We start from the raw sequence: 16,863 nt of genomic DNA, 5'->3' as shown, positions 1-16,863 counted from the left end.
ACTGCATTAAACACAAAATGAACAACAAACTGTTAAAAAAAAAAAAAAGTACTGAATGCCTGTAGTTGATAAGAGATGTTTAATGCTAGCCATCTTACTTAGACTCCTAGAAGGGTTTATTAAAGTATCACTCAGATGAGCATCACAGTTTTTCTGCATTTAGATTATCTTTCTAAATTGGGTCCTCTGGTGTTAGCCTTGGATCTTTTTGAGCAAGGCAGTTTTTCCTGCATGGATCAAACCGTGAGGTTGGGACCATTGCCATTTCCTTGCACGTCTTCTCCAGACATCTGCAGGACATGGTTAGGCAGACAAATCGAACACCGGATAGACATGGATGGGCCACAGATTTGGAAGGAAGCTCAAAGTCGCCTTCAGGCAGGGTGAGCCAAACCTGTCGTTCGTGACAGACGCTAATGTGCGCCGCTTATAAAGGCCAGGGTATTTACCAAGGGACTGGGTAGGCATAAGCTACATGATGGGATGGGCACGGGGAGGCAGGGAGGAGATTCCTAAATGTTCATGTGCACTATTGGCAGGGGAGGAAGGTTTTCCTAGCGGTTACAATTGTTTTAGTGAACTGCACACTGAGTATTGTGCAGATTTGTTACTGCCTTTTCTTTAGCGTTTCGGCTGTACGTCTTGTTGTAAAACGTAATAGTCGAGATAAATATCAATGCCTTTATATCTGTGAGGCACTGAACATTAATGGCTGCGTTCTGCACTGATACAAGTAGACGTTTATTTACTGCAAAGCAGGTATTGATTTTACATGCTACATATTATACCATTATTTAAATAAACTAGAGAAAAGGAAGTGCTGTCGGAGAGCTGCATTTTGCACATCCTTTTGAAAGAGATGATCTTCTTGAAGTAATTAAGACTATTAGTACACCAGAAAGTTTTGCAGGAGTAATCTCTATGTTATGAAGTAAATTTTTGGGCAGATAATGGGGCATCAGATCCAACAAATAGTTACTAAATTTGTAAGGCTGAATTGTTCCTCTATAAGAGAAAGTTCATGGGAGTTCATTGTGAGTTTAGAGAAGCGATTGTCTGCTTTTCTAACTTTGTCTTCAAGCTTATCGTGCTATTTTGATCATCACAAGGATGTCTAATACAACAATTTGTTTTTTGGTAGGTACTATATAAAAATATTATTTAGTTGACTAGGACTTTATTATACTTTTTATACTTACAATTTTCATTGTGTCTGTATGTAAGCTGTCAGAACACATCGTTTTAAAATACATTTTAACGTTGCTGGGTGTTTGTTGAACTTTCTGGTTAGTAACAATAATTATCATGAGATTAAAGAGTGATTAAACAATAAGGGACAGATTAATAGTGAGTCGATGAGTGCTAGAGGAGAGAATAAATTTGAGACAGGATTTTTGTCCCGCTCATGTGGCGTAAGTTTAGGAGGACTGCATTTACCGCAGTGGGGTTTCTTTGACATTACACGGGGCGCTGGGCCGCAGCTTGGCCCCACGTCTCTTTTCGGCAGCGTAACGGTTCTGATGTACTGTCTTCAGCATGTCTTTACTCTCTTTCTGTTTTTCTGGTGTGTTGACTGGTAGTACAGAACCAGCTTCTGTAAAGTGATTGAGAGCACTATCAATAAAGGTGACCATGGAAATTTTAAATATTTATTGATATATTTTCTAGGTAATTGAGGGGTGCTTTTCCAGGCGGGTTGAAATAATTTCTCAGCATGCTCACAGTTCATTATAAATCTCAGTATGGTACTTATTTGCTCTTATTTAATCATGAAATGCTCGTTACAGTTCTTGCTCAATAGTTCCATGACTATTTGGCTAAAGATACAATACCGAGGGAAAAAAAAAAAAAATTAATGTGTATCAGTCACTTTGAAGTTGCTCAGCAGCTTTGGATGTCTTTATGCCATTTAATATTAGTGCAAATTTGTGTGAAATTATTGATATAGGCTCCTATGTTAATTGTTAACATTTAGTTCTTTGGCTCAGTGCTGTGATCAAGATCATTTGGTTTTGGAGAAATTGATAAATGCAAACTTAAATATGTGTAAATTATAACCTGAGTGTTTTTAGGAATTATTTTCCCCAGGAGTTGATTTTTATCATGTCTTCAAATTCAGAATGTGTTTTTTCCTCTTTGCTCTTTTAGAATATATTTGTATAAACTAACTTCACCAGCTATTGTTCAGTCTGGGTTTAACTGGGGATGTTAACGTGCTCTGCGTGTTGTTTCTGGCTTTGTACCAGGATTGCGTTGGCACTTTTATTTGCTAGCATTAAAACACAAGTAATTGAGAGAGCAGGAAATCAATATATTGATATGCAACTAATTGTAGAAATTAACTTTTGCATAGTTTCAATAACTGAATGTAATCAGTAAATTATATTTTTCTAGAATGTTTGACTGGAAATGAGTAAGATTTGAGTTTTATCTCTGTTGGTCACATATCTCATTTATATCATCTGTTGATCTGTAAAAATTTCTGGCCTGTCAGTGTTCTGAAGTGGTGCTTCTAACAACGGATGGAAGGTTATATTTTTTAAAATGGTATTTTAGGATTATAATATTTTCTGAGAGTTGGATTAATTATTTTCTGAAAGTACAGTAGAATGTATTCATAAAAGTCAAACAACCAAATTACATTGCCAAAATACTATATTTATCTTTGATTCAAAATGGGCAAGTTAACTTTATTGCAAATCTTTTATCAAATGATGTTTGCTATTTTCTTCTGAGAGTATCTTGCAGGACAATAAAATTGTAAGCTATCATGCAACAAGGTCTACTAAATAGTGTTTTCTAAAATAATAATTTTTGTTTCATCTGTTCGTTCATTCGTTTTATACTGTAGGTTGAACTTCAGTTTCAGTTAAATCGCTTACCCCTCTGTGAAATGCATTATGCCTTGGACAGGATTAAGGACAACAGTATTTTGTTTCCAGATGTCAGCATGACTCCCACCATACCCTGGAGTCCCAACAGGTACAAGAATACAAACACTTTGATATCAAAGATTGTATGGTAATGCAGTATTGAATTTCTCATAACAGATGGCTGAAATCTGCCCTAAAACAGGAAGTATGCCTTGCTCCTCATTAATGGTGAGGATGATTCGGAGAGGGGAGTGAAATTGTTCTAAATAAAACAAGAAAACTGATCCTCCTAACACGAGGATGTGTTGATCAGCGCTCCCTTGAAGTAGAACTGCAGGTTTAATAAACATTTGCAGTTGTGCTGTAGCTGTAGAGAACAAATCTGCTATTGTTATTTACTATCCTGCTTTTCTTCATTGAAAGTAAGCATGATACTTTGTAGGAACGTAAGTTACCAGTTACAAGGAGTTGGCTGCGCAAGATCTTATGCATGCGGACTTTCATTTGCGTGAGCAGCCCAGTAGTGCTCTTGCAGGTTGACGCAGTGAGCCTAGATTTGGGACTGCGTCTTGGAAGCACCAGCATTGCTCTTCAAACAGTTCTGAGATTCTTGGTATGTGTGTCTTACACATGAAATATATGAATATAAAAAAAATATATATATATAAATATGAAATATAAAACTCCTACGTAATATAAATACTTTTAAAGGGAACTAAGACTGATACAGTGATGAGAGTGGTGAAAGTACTTCGTTAGAGCAGGAAGGAGAAATGAAAATAGTTTCCCTGTAGAGGGAAATTTATGGAAGAGATATATGAAGCTCTGTGGATCAGAGGATATGGTGAATATTTTTGGTGCTTAGGGAAGGCTAAAAGAGGCATGAAGTTTCTGTGCCTGGACACCAAGGAAATGAGAGGCATGTGGAACTGATAGTCGGTACAGCACGAAGTGGAGAGGAGTTGTGTGGTGTCTCAAGGGTGAGACTCGAGAGTATGATTGTGAAGAAGCGTGGATCAGAAGACAGCTTGTGGAATAAAGGGACAGTGATCTGGCCAGAAACCCAGGAAAGCTAAACAAAAATTACTGGAAAAAACTTTAGTTCATCAAGAGATGGTGAAAGAGTGGCTGCAGTGTTCTGGGTGAGGGTGATTGCTGCGTGTGCCAGGGCTTTGACAGGGTAGAAAGAAGGGAACGAGATTTGTGTAGAGTTATTCTACAGAGCTAATGGCAGACAATGAGAGTCTGTTCACTGCCTTAAGTAAGTTTTGGGCAAGTCTTACAGGGAAATGGGGTTTAAGAACAGTTTGGATATAAGCTGTGATTTGAATAAAAAGAAGGTGAGTAAGAAGGAAAGTAAATTTTCTCTTTTCCGTTTTCTGTCAGGAAATTTATATTTGCATACATCGTATAATAGTTGCAGTTTATATAATTTATTTCTATAATGTTTTGGTAATTTATATATATATATAAATGACTTATGTAACAGTTGCAGTTTAATTTAAGTCAGGGTGATGAAAATGTTTTTCCATCTGGTGATTTGGTTGGCCCTGACTTGAGTTTCAACGCTTTTGACTGACTCAGAACTGTCTTTTCCTTTGTTTTTTCTTTATTTTTGTTTTATGTTCCTGTTATCTTTCCAGTATTTCTTAGGTTGTTCTGCCAGCTTGTTCATAGCTGTCTTATGAGTTAGGAATACAGTTAATTCCCTCTTGCTTTTACTCCCTATACTTAACTACGACTAAATGGAAGCTATCATAAGAGTGATAGTGCTTGCACCAAGGCAGTTCATGTTTCAAAAGTATGGCCATATGTCCGTCAGCGACAGGTGCTTTTTTACTATGCATGTCCACTCTTACATCTGTCAGTGGGATGTTAAAAACTTGTCTGCAAAGCTTTAACCTCTTAACGCTCGCTGGAATTTTTTGAAAGCATCTTCCTGTTAATGATGGTGTCATTAGTTGGTGACAGTAATAACACTTTTTAAACTGCTTTCCTACTAGAAGTGCGTGCCTTAATGATCTCGAAAAAGTAACGGAAAATTTCTAATTAATTGGGTAGCCGTTAGTTCTTTTCATTGTTAATTTCATCCTAGTTTGTTTTCACCAAGTCCTGAGGCTGTGTAACTGTTGACTTTTAAAACTGACAACATAAATAATACTGGAGGGGAAGACACATAAGTAATGCTAGATTTTGCATTTAAATAGCAGATAAACATCGTATGTATGTAGGTCTACTTGTACATATTGTATGTCTACTTATATTTATTATCAAGTGAAGGGGTAGCATATGCTTTAACCAAAATGTGTACGATGCAGGTTAATTATTATCATGTGAGATAATATAAATTGAGCAGTAGTTAGATTGCTTTTGAAAAATTTCCTAATTGATTGCAGATATTATCAAAGCTTTACGATAAACAGCATGTGATTGTTTTGCTACAATATCATGTTTTAATATGCCTCAGAATGATCCAATCAATACAGTAGCATATAGACTTTTAAATTTCTTAAAGCTTTTGAAATCTTACCTCGTTTCATTTCTGATTGACAGTTAGTTTTCATGGTTTCTGTTTTTGAACTCTGTTGCCTCCTTTTTGTACAGACAATGGGATGAGCAGTTGGACCCTCGACTAAATGCTAAACAGAAAGAAGCTGTTCTGGCTATCACTACTCCACTTTCAATACAACTGCCTCCTGTTCTTATCATCGGTCCCTATGGGACAGGAAAAACATTCACTCTGGCTCAGGCAGTCAAGCACATACTCCAACAACAGGATACTAGGTGAGATGGGGCACTAAATGTAGAACGATTATTAATTAGCAATGCAAATGCCATTTTTTACTTAAATTCAAGTGGAAGGTAGAAGTATAGAATTTCCATCCAGCTTAAAAAAATTAAAAAAAAAAAAAAACACTCCAAGCCATCCATCATTGTTTTGAATGATAAAGTAATTTTATAGTCTTAGCCTATGTTTTCCGTTTAGAACAAAACTGATTAAAATTGACAGTATGTAGTAGAATCTGTGGTTCGCTCGACGTGGGAAGTTACGCAATATGCTACATAATAAGAGCTGTTCCTTACTTAAAATCAAGTCTAGATTAATAATCACAAAATAATTATTGAAAGACTGTATTAGAACTTTAAATCTTTTTATAACTGAAGGATTTGAGTTAAAGGGCTGAATCATGCAAACTGTGGTAGGTCAGCGACTGATTTCATTAAGAGAAGTGTGCAGGAAGATGGCCACTGTTTCCTTTTTTTTGTATTCTACTGCTTTGAATTGTTTTCTGTTTCTTCATTGCTTTTTTATTTGCACCATTTATTCCAGCAGGATTCTCATTTGCACCCATTCTAATAGTGCTGCTGATCTCTACATAAAGGATTATTTACATCCATATGTAGAAGCAGGCAATCCCCAGGCAAGACCTCTCAGGTATTTTTTTAAGGCTTATTATGTATCTATAAAATACTATTCTTAAGAAAAGGTGTCTATAAAAAAAGTTAAAGAACTTTTAAAACATAAAAGCATATTGGCATTTACCAGCAGTGCTTTTAAAAACATAGACTAAAAGGAACGTGAAACGTATTGTCGACATAATTTTGGGTCATTTGTTAAATAAAGATAAAGACATCCTTTTTTAAGCCTTTATTATTTCTATTGATAAATGTGTCTTTCCTAATGAGCAAACTTTTGATATGCTCCTCTAAAAGCTACTATGATAAAATAAAATGAATTTTAATTGTATTTTAATTCCAGAAAATTTTGACTCACATTTACAATGATAATTTGGAAACTGGGGCTACCCACCTGGCTTTTTGAAGAAAAATTCTGATGTCATAGAAGCTTCATATTTAGAGAATCATGTGCAATTAGTTTGGCCTCTTCTGTGAAGTCAGTATGAAGTAACTGTATATGTGATTAAATGTACTTAACATGGGTATTTTGGGGGAATTAGTTAAGGAAAAAAATAGAGAAGAGGTGAAACTTTAAGAGAAAGCAGGCTCAACACGCATAGAAAACGGTAAGGGAGAATCTGTTTGTGAGCAGAAACCCAATTCCCTGGGAATGTTTTGCTCCATGATCACAATGTAGACTCTATGCTGCTAGCTTGGTATATTTTTATCAAATTGTGAGCACGTTTTCTGAATGCCGAGGTGTGAGTTTATTATACTGCTAAGAAAGTGACTATGTATGTTTACATGCTAGCTATTATAAACCGTCCTGGGCGTATGTTTTTATGCAATGGCATTAAGGCCAGTCGAGTTACAGGAAAGGGCTAGGTTACAGCAGGTGTATGTTCTCCCAGGGCTGCTGCCTTTAGCTGCCGTGGGACATTGTGCACAAGCTGAGGATCTGACCAAGGAAGAGAAGACAGCTAATTTCTGAAAAGTTACCTTTGATCTAATTCTGCTTTAACACAGGTTTTCTTAAGGTGATTTGTAAAGCACTTTGTGATGAAAAGCATTATGGTCTTTTAATTTTGTACTGGGGAAGAATGTGTGTAATCAACGCTTTCAGGAATATTGAAGCATGGTTTAACAGAGCAAGGAGTTGGAGGAAAAAAAAAAAGTCTTAAAACACAGTTTTATTGTGATTGCCGGGCTTTTGCTGACTTTTTTTATGCACTATATTCAGCTATAGAGTCCAGTCTCAGAAATGCTTACGAACTGATAAAACAAACAAAAATGTTTCAGTGTGTAATTCAAAAGTCACTGAATGTTTTAATTTAAACGTAGCTGTCGTAGTGTTTGTTACAAATGCTTTGGAAAGTGCTGCTGTAGGTTGCGTGAAATAATCATGGTACCCCTATTTTGGAAATTTCTTTAAAAATACTGCATGTAATTGAGAAGCAGATGTTTGAAAGCTATCTGAATGTTGACCTAAGCTAACAGGAGTTAAAGGGTCAGTTAATATGAAGTGAAAGCTAGAACTATGTGAGATTCCTAGCATAAAATCAATTTAGGGATCTGTTGTCCGTCTTAGGGAACTGTTGTCAAGAGATATTTTCAAATTAAAATCATTACTGTTAGTTTAAACAGGATGCCAGAGCCTTCTGCAATTTGTGTTAGGGAGTCATCAAGTGGAGCAGAGTCAGCTAAGAGTCAAAGCAGCATGTATTTCTAAATGGCCGAACAGTCTATTTTACACTTTTCCTTTATTTGCTATACAAGTGAGGAGTTTGCTAAAAATGTTTCCATAGATTATTTGGGAGCACCATAATATTTACATTATTTTTTAAAAAAGGAAAGCTTAATTATTTAATATTGATGAGGTACTGGCAACTGTGTAAATATTTCTGTAAATTTCTCTGGGTAAGACGCACACTAAATTATCCTGTCAATGATATGATAGAAAAGTTTGAAGCGTAGAGTTCTGGGGTTTTCTCTAAATATCATGTTATAAATTCAAATGATTTTTTTTTCCAACAAAATAATTATCTATGCCCTTTGGAAAATGCAAAGGCAGAATGAAGACTGAGAATTTCTGTTGAGTCTAAGCTCTACACCTAAATAAAATGCCAACAAAGCCTGAAGGCCAAATTCTCATAGTCCTGATGCCCATAAATAAATTTGTACTCATCTCTCTCCTTTGACTGCTAGAGAGTGTTCAGGAGGTGGGCTCCGAAGGTGGGCACTGTGGTTGGGTATTTGAGGTTAGGAGTGTCCCCTGAAAACTCCAGTCAAAACCAAGGAAGCAGAGAGCAGCAGTTTCTCTGTATGGGTGAGCATGCAGTGATTGAGGTGTCTACATGTCTGTTATTAGTTTACCTGTATATTTCAAATTTAATTGTATCCATATGCTATTCTTGCTTATAATACTAGAGGAAAAGGAAGGCGGTTGATGCTGCTGTTGCTATTCTTAAATGAATTTGTTTTTTATTTATTCCTGAACGTTTTATGGCTGAATATGATCTTGGCAATGTCAGAAAAAAGACTGGTTCTATTTAAGATAAGTCAGGTGAAACCTCTCTGGTTCACGAGCCCTTATCTACATTTCTTAATCATGCTATCACTGCCTAAGTACTGCCTATATCCTCAAACTGGGTAGCTTTAATACGTGGTGGCTAGCTTTATGTAATACCCAGACTATCAAAATGAATCGATCAGAGCAAATCGGAGTTTGAATTAAAACAAATATCAACAGTGTGACAGAACATGCCATTTGTGTAATTGGTTGCGTGTGATGTAGAGAACGTTAGTAAGCTAAAACAAAAGTCATACTGAACAAAGACACGTAGCACTCATTAGCGTTTTATTCCTTGAAGACTTTTTGACTGTGTGTTAATTAGGTGTTAAATCTTCCAATTTACAAAAATTTAGGCTGCTATGCTATTGCATGTTTTCTTACAAGGAGTTCTTGTATTGCCATGATGTTAATTTTACAGATTTCAATTCAGTTTTGTTATTGGGAGCAACAAGAAAGGATCTCTGCATTTCTTTAGTCCTTTTGCCCTAAACATCGAAACATAAGTGAATGCAGAAATCAGGACTGTTCTTGATACCTTCAACTTGCTCATTCTGATCATGCAGGAAGCAGTTTTATCTTTGAACATGTCTGTGTACCTTTGCTGTATTTAACTGCACTATAAATCAAGCCATCAAGCCCTCACGCAGAAATTCGAGTGGGATGGCATGGTGTTTTAATTGAAATTGACAATTTAAATTGCCAGAGGCTGGAATCATCCCCGATGTACACAGTGGGCATAATTGATAGCGTCCCTCTGCACAGTTCACGTTTTTGCTGTAAAGTACAAAATGTGCCCCTCGCTCAAGAAGTGTTAATCTACCTTCAGCTATTTCTGTTTCGTTCTCAGCTGAAGCTGTCCTTTGAAACGGATTGTACATATCTGGAGGCAGACCTGTGCTGCTTTCGTATGAGCTCTTTGATATAAAACACATAAATATGGAATAGTGATCCCGAATATTCCATAAGTACAAGAGAGGCCATTGTAAAAAATCTCAGTATTTCTTGATATTTATTAAAAGTTATACGGCTAGCATTTTATACAGATCTATCTTTAATATCTTGCTGTTTTAAATGAATGTGTGTAGAGAGCTACTAAAACATATATGTGGTTTTTGTTTTGTTATCTCAGGGTTATTTAACTATCCCTCCCACAAGAACTCAAGGGAGTCTGTGGAGAAATAAAGGTGTGGGCTCGCATCCCTGTAACTAGTATCAGCCTTTAATATTCTTAAGAAAGTAAATTTTTATCACTTTTCATCTGATTTTAAACTGAGCAGATACTTTTCCCTGTCCTTACAGAGATGACTTACAGTGGCTTTAAAAACAGACCCTTAAGAACCATTACCCTTTTTTTTTGAAATTGCCTAGAGTAAAATTCTCATACTGAAGAAAGTATTCCCTTATCTTATCAAATGTTAGCATGCTTCTTTAGCCAGTTTTTTTTCTTGAAACTCTAGCTTCTATCTTGTCCCATCCTCAAAGGACTGGCTTTAAAAAAAAAAAAAAAAATTCGGATTGTAAGACAGGTTCTTCACATGTGTTCTGCATCCCATGGAACATGCCTGTACATGAGAACGAGCCTCTTTTGGAGAGCGATCAAAAGGAATAAAAGGGAGAAATCAGGTGCTTTTAGGTTTTTCTTCAGGGTTCTTGGGACTGCTTAGACTTTTTAAGCAAAGGCCTGAAGTGAGAGCACTTCAGTGAGAGCACTCTTTTTCTTCTAAGCTTCCATGTTGCTTTTGCTTGGGAGATTTCAGGTGAGACATAACTGCACAAATCTGAGGAGTTCAAACTGGAATTTCTCCACGAAGAGTTCTCTGGAGCACGGCCTGAGGGATCTCCTGGCCTTTTAGAACTAGAAAGAGTTTGTTTTTTCCTCCAGTTCAGGACAGAAAAAGTAGTCTTGGAGAACGTAAATTTATTCTCCATTGACTCTTTGTTGTCATGAGAAGTAGGAGTCCCTTCTGTAGGGTATGAGTGGAAATCAGACTCTGTTTAGCCTCCTTCAGAGGTTCTGTCTCTAGACTCTCCCTTTATTGGCTTCTGGAAGTGTTTCCTAAGTGACTTAGGAGCAGTCCAAGCATGAAGCATGAACAAGGAGATGATTGTGACTCTTAATTACTGATACAAATTTGTTACTTTTGCAAATAGTCTGTTGTGCAAATTGGTCTTTTGATGGAAATTTATCAATGGAAGCAAAATGTGGAAAAGTAGGAAAAACTCAAATTGGCTAACATTCAATAGAAATACTTGGGCCAAATTCTATTTTGGCATAATTGTTGAAGTTGGTGGATACATAGGTTAACTGAAAATTTGCTCCGTTCTTTGGATCATCTGCTAAAATAAGGTCCACAAAAATGCAGGGGGTGAAATGTTATGATTCGTGTTAAGTCGGTTAAGTACTTTTTGTAATATGTTCCTCTAGCTTTAAGAAAAAAACTTAACAATTAGGAAAGTGCAGGAGATTTTATTAACACAAATTGCACCTGAGGAAGAAATCCCTCGTTCAGTATGGTGTTGAATATTAGGCTGACTTATATCATGACATTTTCCAGCTAGTCACATCTGTCAGGTATCTTATGCCCGCGCTGAATAATAGCTCTGGGGTAGTTTTTTGATCTCACATCAAAATAAAAGAAATTAATGGATAAGCAGCGATACAGTTTGAAATGCTGTCAGCCACTCTGTGAGTCACACATAGTTGAACTGGTGTAATAAAAGACAGTGCATGGTATAATAATGTCTAATAACTATAATATTTTGCATTTCAATAGCACCTCTCATCCAAGAATCTCAAAGTGCTTTACAAACATAAAATCACAATAAACTCATAAATCCTCACAGTACTCCTGTGAGGTGGTAGGTAATACGTATTATCCTCAGTTAAGATGGAGAAACTGAATCATATAAAAGCTAACTGAATGGCGAGGATAAATAGAACAGAGCTTAACTTACTCCTACGCCCCTACTCTAGCTCTTAGGCTATATGCCTTGTATGTTGTCGCATTGAGGTAATAACAGTTTATCAAATCAAGTGAATTCAGTTTGGTAAGAAATCTGCTTATAACATTAGAAGGATCTTGGTCATAGAATGACTCAGGGACATATCACTTCCTTCTACACTGAACTCATTCTCAGTTGGAATTATATTTGGTTACTGAGTGCTCATTTTGGTTCTTCCTGTTGTTGAATTAAAGAGCCATTCCGCATACTGCAGTGAGTTTGCGCCTCTTTGCATTTAATTTTGTGCTTATTGTCCAAAAGGAATGTTGTTACCTAAATTTGTTATACTCTTAAAGATTGCTTTTCTCGCATTACATGGAACTGAGCTGGAGTTTTCAGACGTGAGTGGACATAAGATAGGATATCCACCTTCCAGCCAGTGCAATCATGTTTTCACTTACTTTTTCCAAATCCATTCTTAATGAAAGTATATTTTCCTGTGCATGCAGGAGAATTAATCTGAATTGGATATATAATACTCTGATCATTAATAAAGTAAATAAACAGAATTAAATCTCATATTCAGAACTGAAATTATTTTAACCATTTCATCTTAATTTGCTTTGGAAATAAGGTACATTAAAAATACAAATATTTGCACAGTAGTTTCCTGTACTTTAAAAGTTCCCCTTTAAATTGACGATTCTTACTTGATTCAGGTTATATTTTTTTGAGGAATACCGTATAGAGAAGTCTTTTGACATCTTTATCCAGATCCTCAACTGATGTGATTTGTATATTTCTGTATCTCTCTCTGGAATTATTTGTACTCTATTTTCTGGGTCATAGCCTTTTGTCTTCTCTGTTCTTTGTTTTATCCTCCCTTTAAATAGACTGACCATAGCATTACATCACTTCTAAAGAAAAAATCAGCATTCATCTCATGATATGGTGATTAAAATTTTTGTGAAGTGTCATGGGAAAATATTTGACATGCGACCTTTTGCTGACAGTATCCTAACTTTTGATATTTTAAACCTTGAAAATTTTCCTTTTTGGCACTGTCTTCTCATTGTTTTACACAGTGTATTACAAATGTGGTCTTTCATGGTAACCAGATGAATATACTTCCTGTTTGATTCTTAGAACTTACAAGAATATAGTAAATGTAAAAGGAAGTGCAGGGTCTCATTAATATCTTTTCAGTTTTTTTTTTTTTTTTTTAAAGCTCCTATGGCTGTAATTGGTAAAGCATGCAGACCACTGCAGCTTTGTTGGTTCCAACACATTTATTTTTCAGTTGAGGAAATATTTATTTTAAGTTGTCAGTACACTGAATTTTAAATGAAATATTTATTGATATGAGGGTCACAAACTCAGATTTTCACGTGTCATCTAATCCTTGGTAACTGTCCATATATGTAGTATTGCACTGCAGCAAATGGAAGATAATCTGAGACATTTGAGCATATTTTAGTATGTAATCCGTATAGTTGTAAAGTTTTACTTCCTAAAGACTAATTTTTATTTACCAGACAACAGAATCTTAGCATTTGCAGTATTAGACTCTCACTGTGTTTGAACTGTATAGAAAATAAGCCTCCTTTTTCTTTTCTAGGGTATATTTCAGAAATCGCTGGGTAAAGACTGTCCACCCAGTTGTGCATCAGTACTGTTTGATTTCAAGCACACATTCCACCTTTCAGATGCCACAGAAGGAAGACATTCTTAAGCAACGAGTAGTAGTTGTTACTTTGAATACATCACAGTACCTGTGTCAACTGGATCTTGAACCAGGTAAGATAATATCTAAACAAGAAATATCCTTAAAGTCCTTTGAGAATTATCTTCCTCTTACCAATGTCAGTAACAGTATTCCTTCTGTCTCCTCCTTGCCCCTTGAATTGTTCAAAAATAGAGAAAGAAATGAGGGCCTATCTTAAAATGGTCCTCCATTTTTCTTGTAAGAAAGCTTTTGTTTACTACAAAGCTGTAAAATTGCTGGCATTCCAGTTAAACTTTCCTTATTCTGTTCGTTCTTATTTAAAAAATGGAAGTAATTAAGTAAAGAAGCAGTACTATCTATGGTCTAGTGTTTTCTGAGATCCAAGAGGGAAAATTCTATTTGAGATTCTGACTTTGAATGTTACGCTCATTAAGGTCATTACTCAATGGAGCATGTAAGCATAAACACACAGAGCTTTCTTCTTGTTTTGTGAATTGTTTAGCTTTGCAAACAACTCCCACACATACAAACCCGTGCTACGTTAACGTGGTAGTTCTAGGTTGTTTTCTAAATTGAAATATCTTGGACTGATTAATTGGCGCAGAGGCTGCTTAGGGTTTATTGGTTTCTTGATCTCCAAATGAATTCATCTGCTTTCTGGAGAATGTAATTTCTTTACAGAAATTGTTAAAGTTAGCTTATTATAGCTGCACTTAGCCATTTATTGCAATAATGGAATATGGAATTCATAGTAAATATTTTCAAGTCTTTAGATGCAAGGAACTACTTTGCTTAGAAATGGACTAAGTGTATAGTCATGTCGTAGTAGTATGTGTGTAAGTATACAGCAATTATATTTTCCAACGAAAATTATTATATTTTTAGATATATAATCTTACTTGGGAGGTACACTAAGTGCTCTAATAGTTTGCTTTCAACCTTAATATCTACCAATATGTAAAAACACTTTTTTCCTGTAACAATCTAGAATTTATACTACTTAAAATATAAGCCTCTTAGTTAGATATCTCAGGTTGTCTCTTCAGAGTATGGCCCAAGTTTTTTCATGTGCATGTTGCCCAGTGCATAGATATTTTTTTTTCCCCAGCAAAAGCCAAACTTTTCAATCCAGCATTATCCTAAGACTGAATTTGAATCTTCCTTCAACTTCTGGTCCTTGCCCCCGCCAAATTACCTAAGCCCATTATCAGCAAGGTGGTCTGGTGCATATGCAACTTTAATGGGAATTTTAACATACAAAATAGTTCATAGTACTCAGGTACATGAGGAAGTCCTTTTCTTGGTCGTTGTACAAACCTCTTCAAGACTCCTGCTGATGGAAAACAGTCTCATATTTGAGAAACCTGCTGCAAGGGGTCTGCCAAGAGACTTTTTTCTCCTCATATAAAAGGAGAGCTAGGTAAAACACTTGTGCTGATTTCAGGTATATCAGGAGAAAGAGGCAGATCTGTAGGCTACTGCTAATATCATTGACGTTCAGTTGACCACTGTTGACCATCTGATGGGCTTGAAAATTTTTGTTTTATGTGGTTTCTGGTAGTTTCTAGAAATTAATTTGGATAAGCCATGCTGAATTTTTGTCTAGTTTTGGTTACTCTCAGAATATAAAGCGCCTAAGGCAAGTTACTGTACTGTTATCACTGTTTATTTTATTGTGTCTCCAGTTTCATTTATTTGCTGGTATCTCTGTTGTACAGGGTTTTTTACACACATTCTGCTAGATGAAGCTGCACAGGCTATGGAGTGTGAAACTATTATGCCTCTAGCATTAGCTAATAAAAATACAAGAATTGTCTTAGCTGGAGACCATATGCAGGTAAGAGCTGTAGAATTTTTTTTAATAGTCTGTGCTATACTCTCATCAGAGAAAGTATATGTATTTAGGGTATTTATCTCATCCAAATTTCTATGTTATATCAATACCTCATAATCTCTTAGACTCACAGTATTGCTGCTAAGTAAGAGTATGATGTTATCCCCATCTTACAGTACAGGAATATATAAAGAAAGTGAATTGCCCAAGGTTATGTAGAAAATCTGTGACAGAACAGAGACTTAGGCCCAGTCAACCACTGGACTATATGTAAGTAACACTTCATTTTAAGGAGGGAGGTAGATAAGTTTTACCAGTCATATAATAGATGGGGAAATTAAGGAAAATTCAAGTGATGTTTTTTGTGTCAAGTGGTGCAGATGGTTGCTTATATGGTCGTGGTAAAAGTTCTTGCTGCTTTTTCTAGCCAGTAGTCCATGCTGATTTCTAAAAGAACTGAAGAAAATAGGCAGTGTGTATTATGACTTAGACAAATGTTTTGTATTAAATGGCTCATCGTCTGGTGAGGATTTGAACAAGTAATAAACAGGGAACTGAAACTGAGCAGTGCCTTTCTACCACTGTGATGTGCTTAGGAATTTCTTGGTAGTTGCTGGAGTTTGAAACACTGATTCTTCATGTGGTTTTAAAGCCTAACAGGCATGAGAAAGCATGCTTGGAAAATTCAGTCTGTCTTGCTGCTTTAGTTTGGCCAGATTTATTTGGTTTTGTATGTTGTTTTTTTTTTTTTCCTGGGCATTTTACAACCGCAACGGAATGAATATTTGCATTGGTATAGTAATTAACTTAAGAGTTGCCACCCACCACTCTCATCTGTGTCATGCATATGGTTCTTCAGGTCTTGCCAGTGAAATCTTTCTTTTCCTTTCCCTTTTGAGTCTTCTGTTGGCATTACATTGAGTCTGTACATCCCACTGCTATAATTTATTACCAGTGGATCATTTGCAGCCATGATATCATAATCCCAAGGTCTTCCTTAGTGCTTTTTATACATAGCTCTCAAAAGTGCTTTATAGAAGGAGTTGGAATTCTTACCACTCCAAGCCAGATTTCATGAGCCCCAGTTGGATGACTAGAGCCTTGACTCTGGGCTATATGTCTCAGGATATTGTCTGTGAAGAACTGTTTTTATAGTTTAGGTTCTCAAAAAGTTCTCAGAGAAGCACTCATGAAGTGTACAGTATTTAAATTTCCAAAACTAGCAGATGTCTGGGGCTAAAGAAAAATGAATTGAAACACAAAATAAGCTCAGAATTCTGAATGATAGTATGTTCAAAATAACAAAATAGATTGGCTAAATTTCTACATCTTTTAAAATTTTTAAATTCTGTTTCAAAATTTTTTTTATCATCCTTAATATCATTACATTTTTCCTACCATAGCGTTTTTATTGTTATACAAGCCCAACAGTAGTCTAGCGTATTAGTAGCTAGGCCACTTAGGTTTTAATTTTTCCAGTGACTTGCTATTTGTTTTTCTTGCCGTGTTACAAATT

The 16,863-nt window shown here is 35.8% G+C and overlaps 1 protein-coding gene across 12 annotated transcripts in view; it reads left to right on the top strand.

Moving 5' to 3' along the window:
- Window positions 1-16,863, top strand: part of HELZ (helicase with zinc finger) — a 100,033-nt gene that overhangs the window by 50,318 nt on the left and 32,852 nt on the right. For 8 of the 12 annotated variants that reach the window (XM_068913741.1, XM_068913740.1, XM_068913750.1 and 5 more), the window contains 5 exons: window positions 2,852-2,982; window positions 5,478-5,657; window positions 6,205-6,309; window positions 13,406-13,584; window positions 15,232-15,350. In XM_068913741.1, coding sequence (XP_068769842.1) covers window positions 2,852-2,982; window positions 5,478-5,657; window positions 6,205-6,309; window positions 13,406-13,584; window positions 15,232-15,350 — 714 coding nt within the window. The remainder of the gene's footprint in view (window positions 1-2,851; window positions 2,983-5,477; window positions 5,658-6,204; window positions 6,310-13,405; window positions 13,585-15,231; window positions 15,351-16,863) is intronic. The other 4 variants (XM_068913746.1, XM_068913742.1, XM_068913748.1 and 1 more) reach the window with 2 other exon arrangements.

The sequence above is a fragment of the Struthio camelus genome, chromosome 19 (genome assembly GCF_040807025.1).
Source record: "Struthio camelus isolate bStrCam1 chromosome 19, bStrCam1.hap1, whole genome shotgun sequence".
Lineage (NCBI taxonomy): Eukaryota > Metazoa > Chordata > Aves > Struthioniformes > Struthionidae > Struthio > Struthio camelus.
This window is presented reverse-complemented; position numbering and strand designations above follow the sequence as displayed.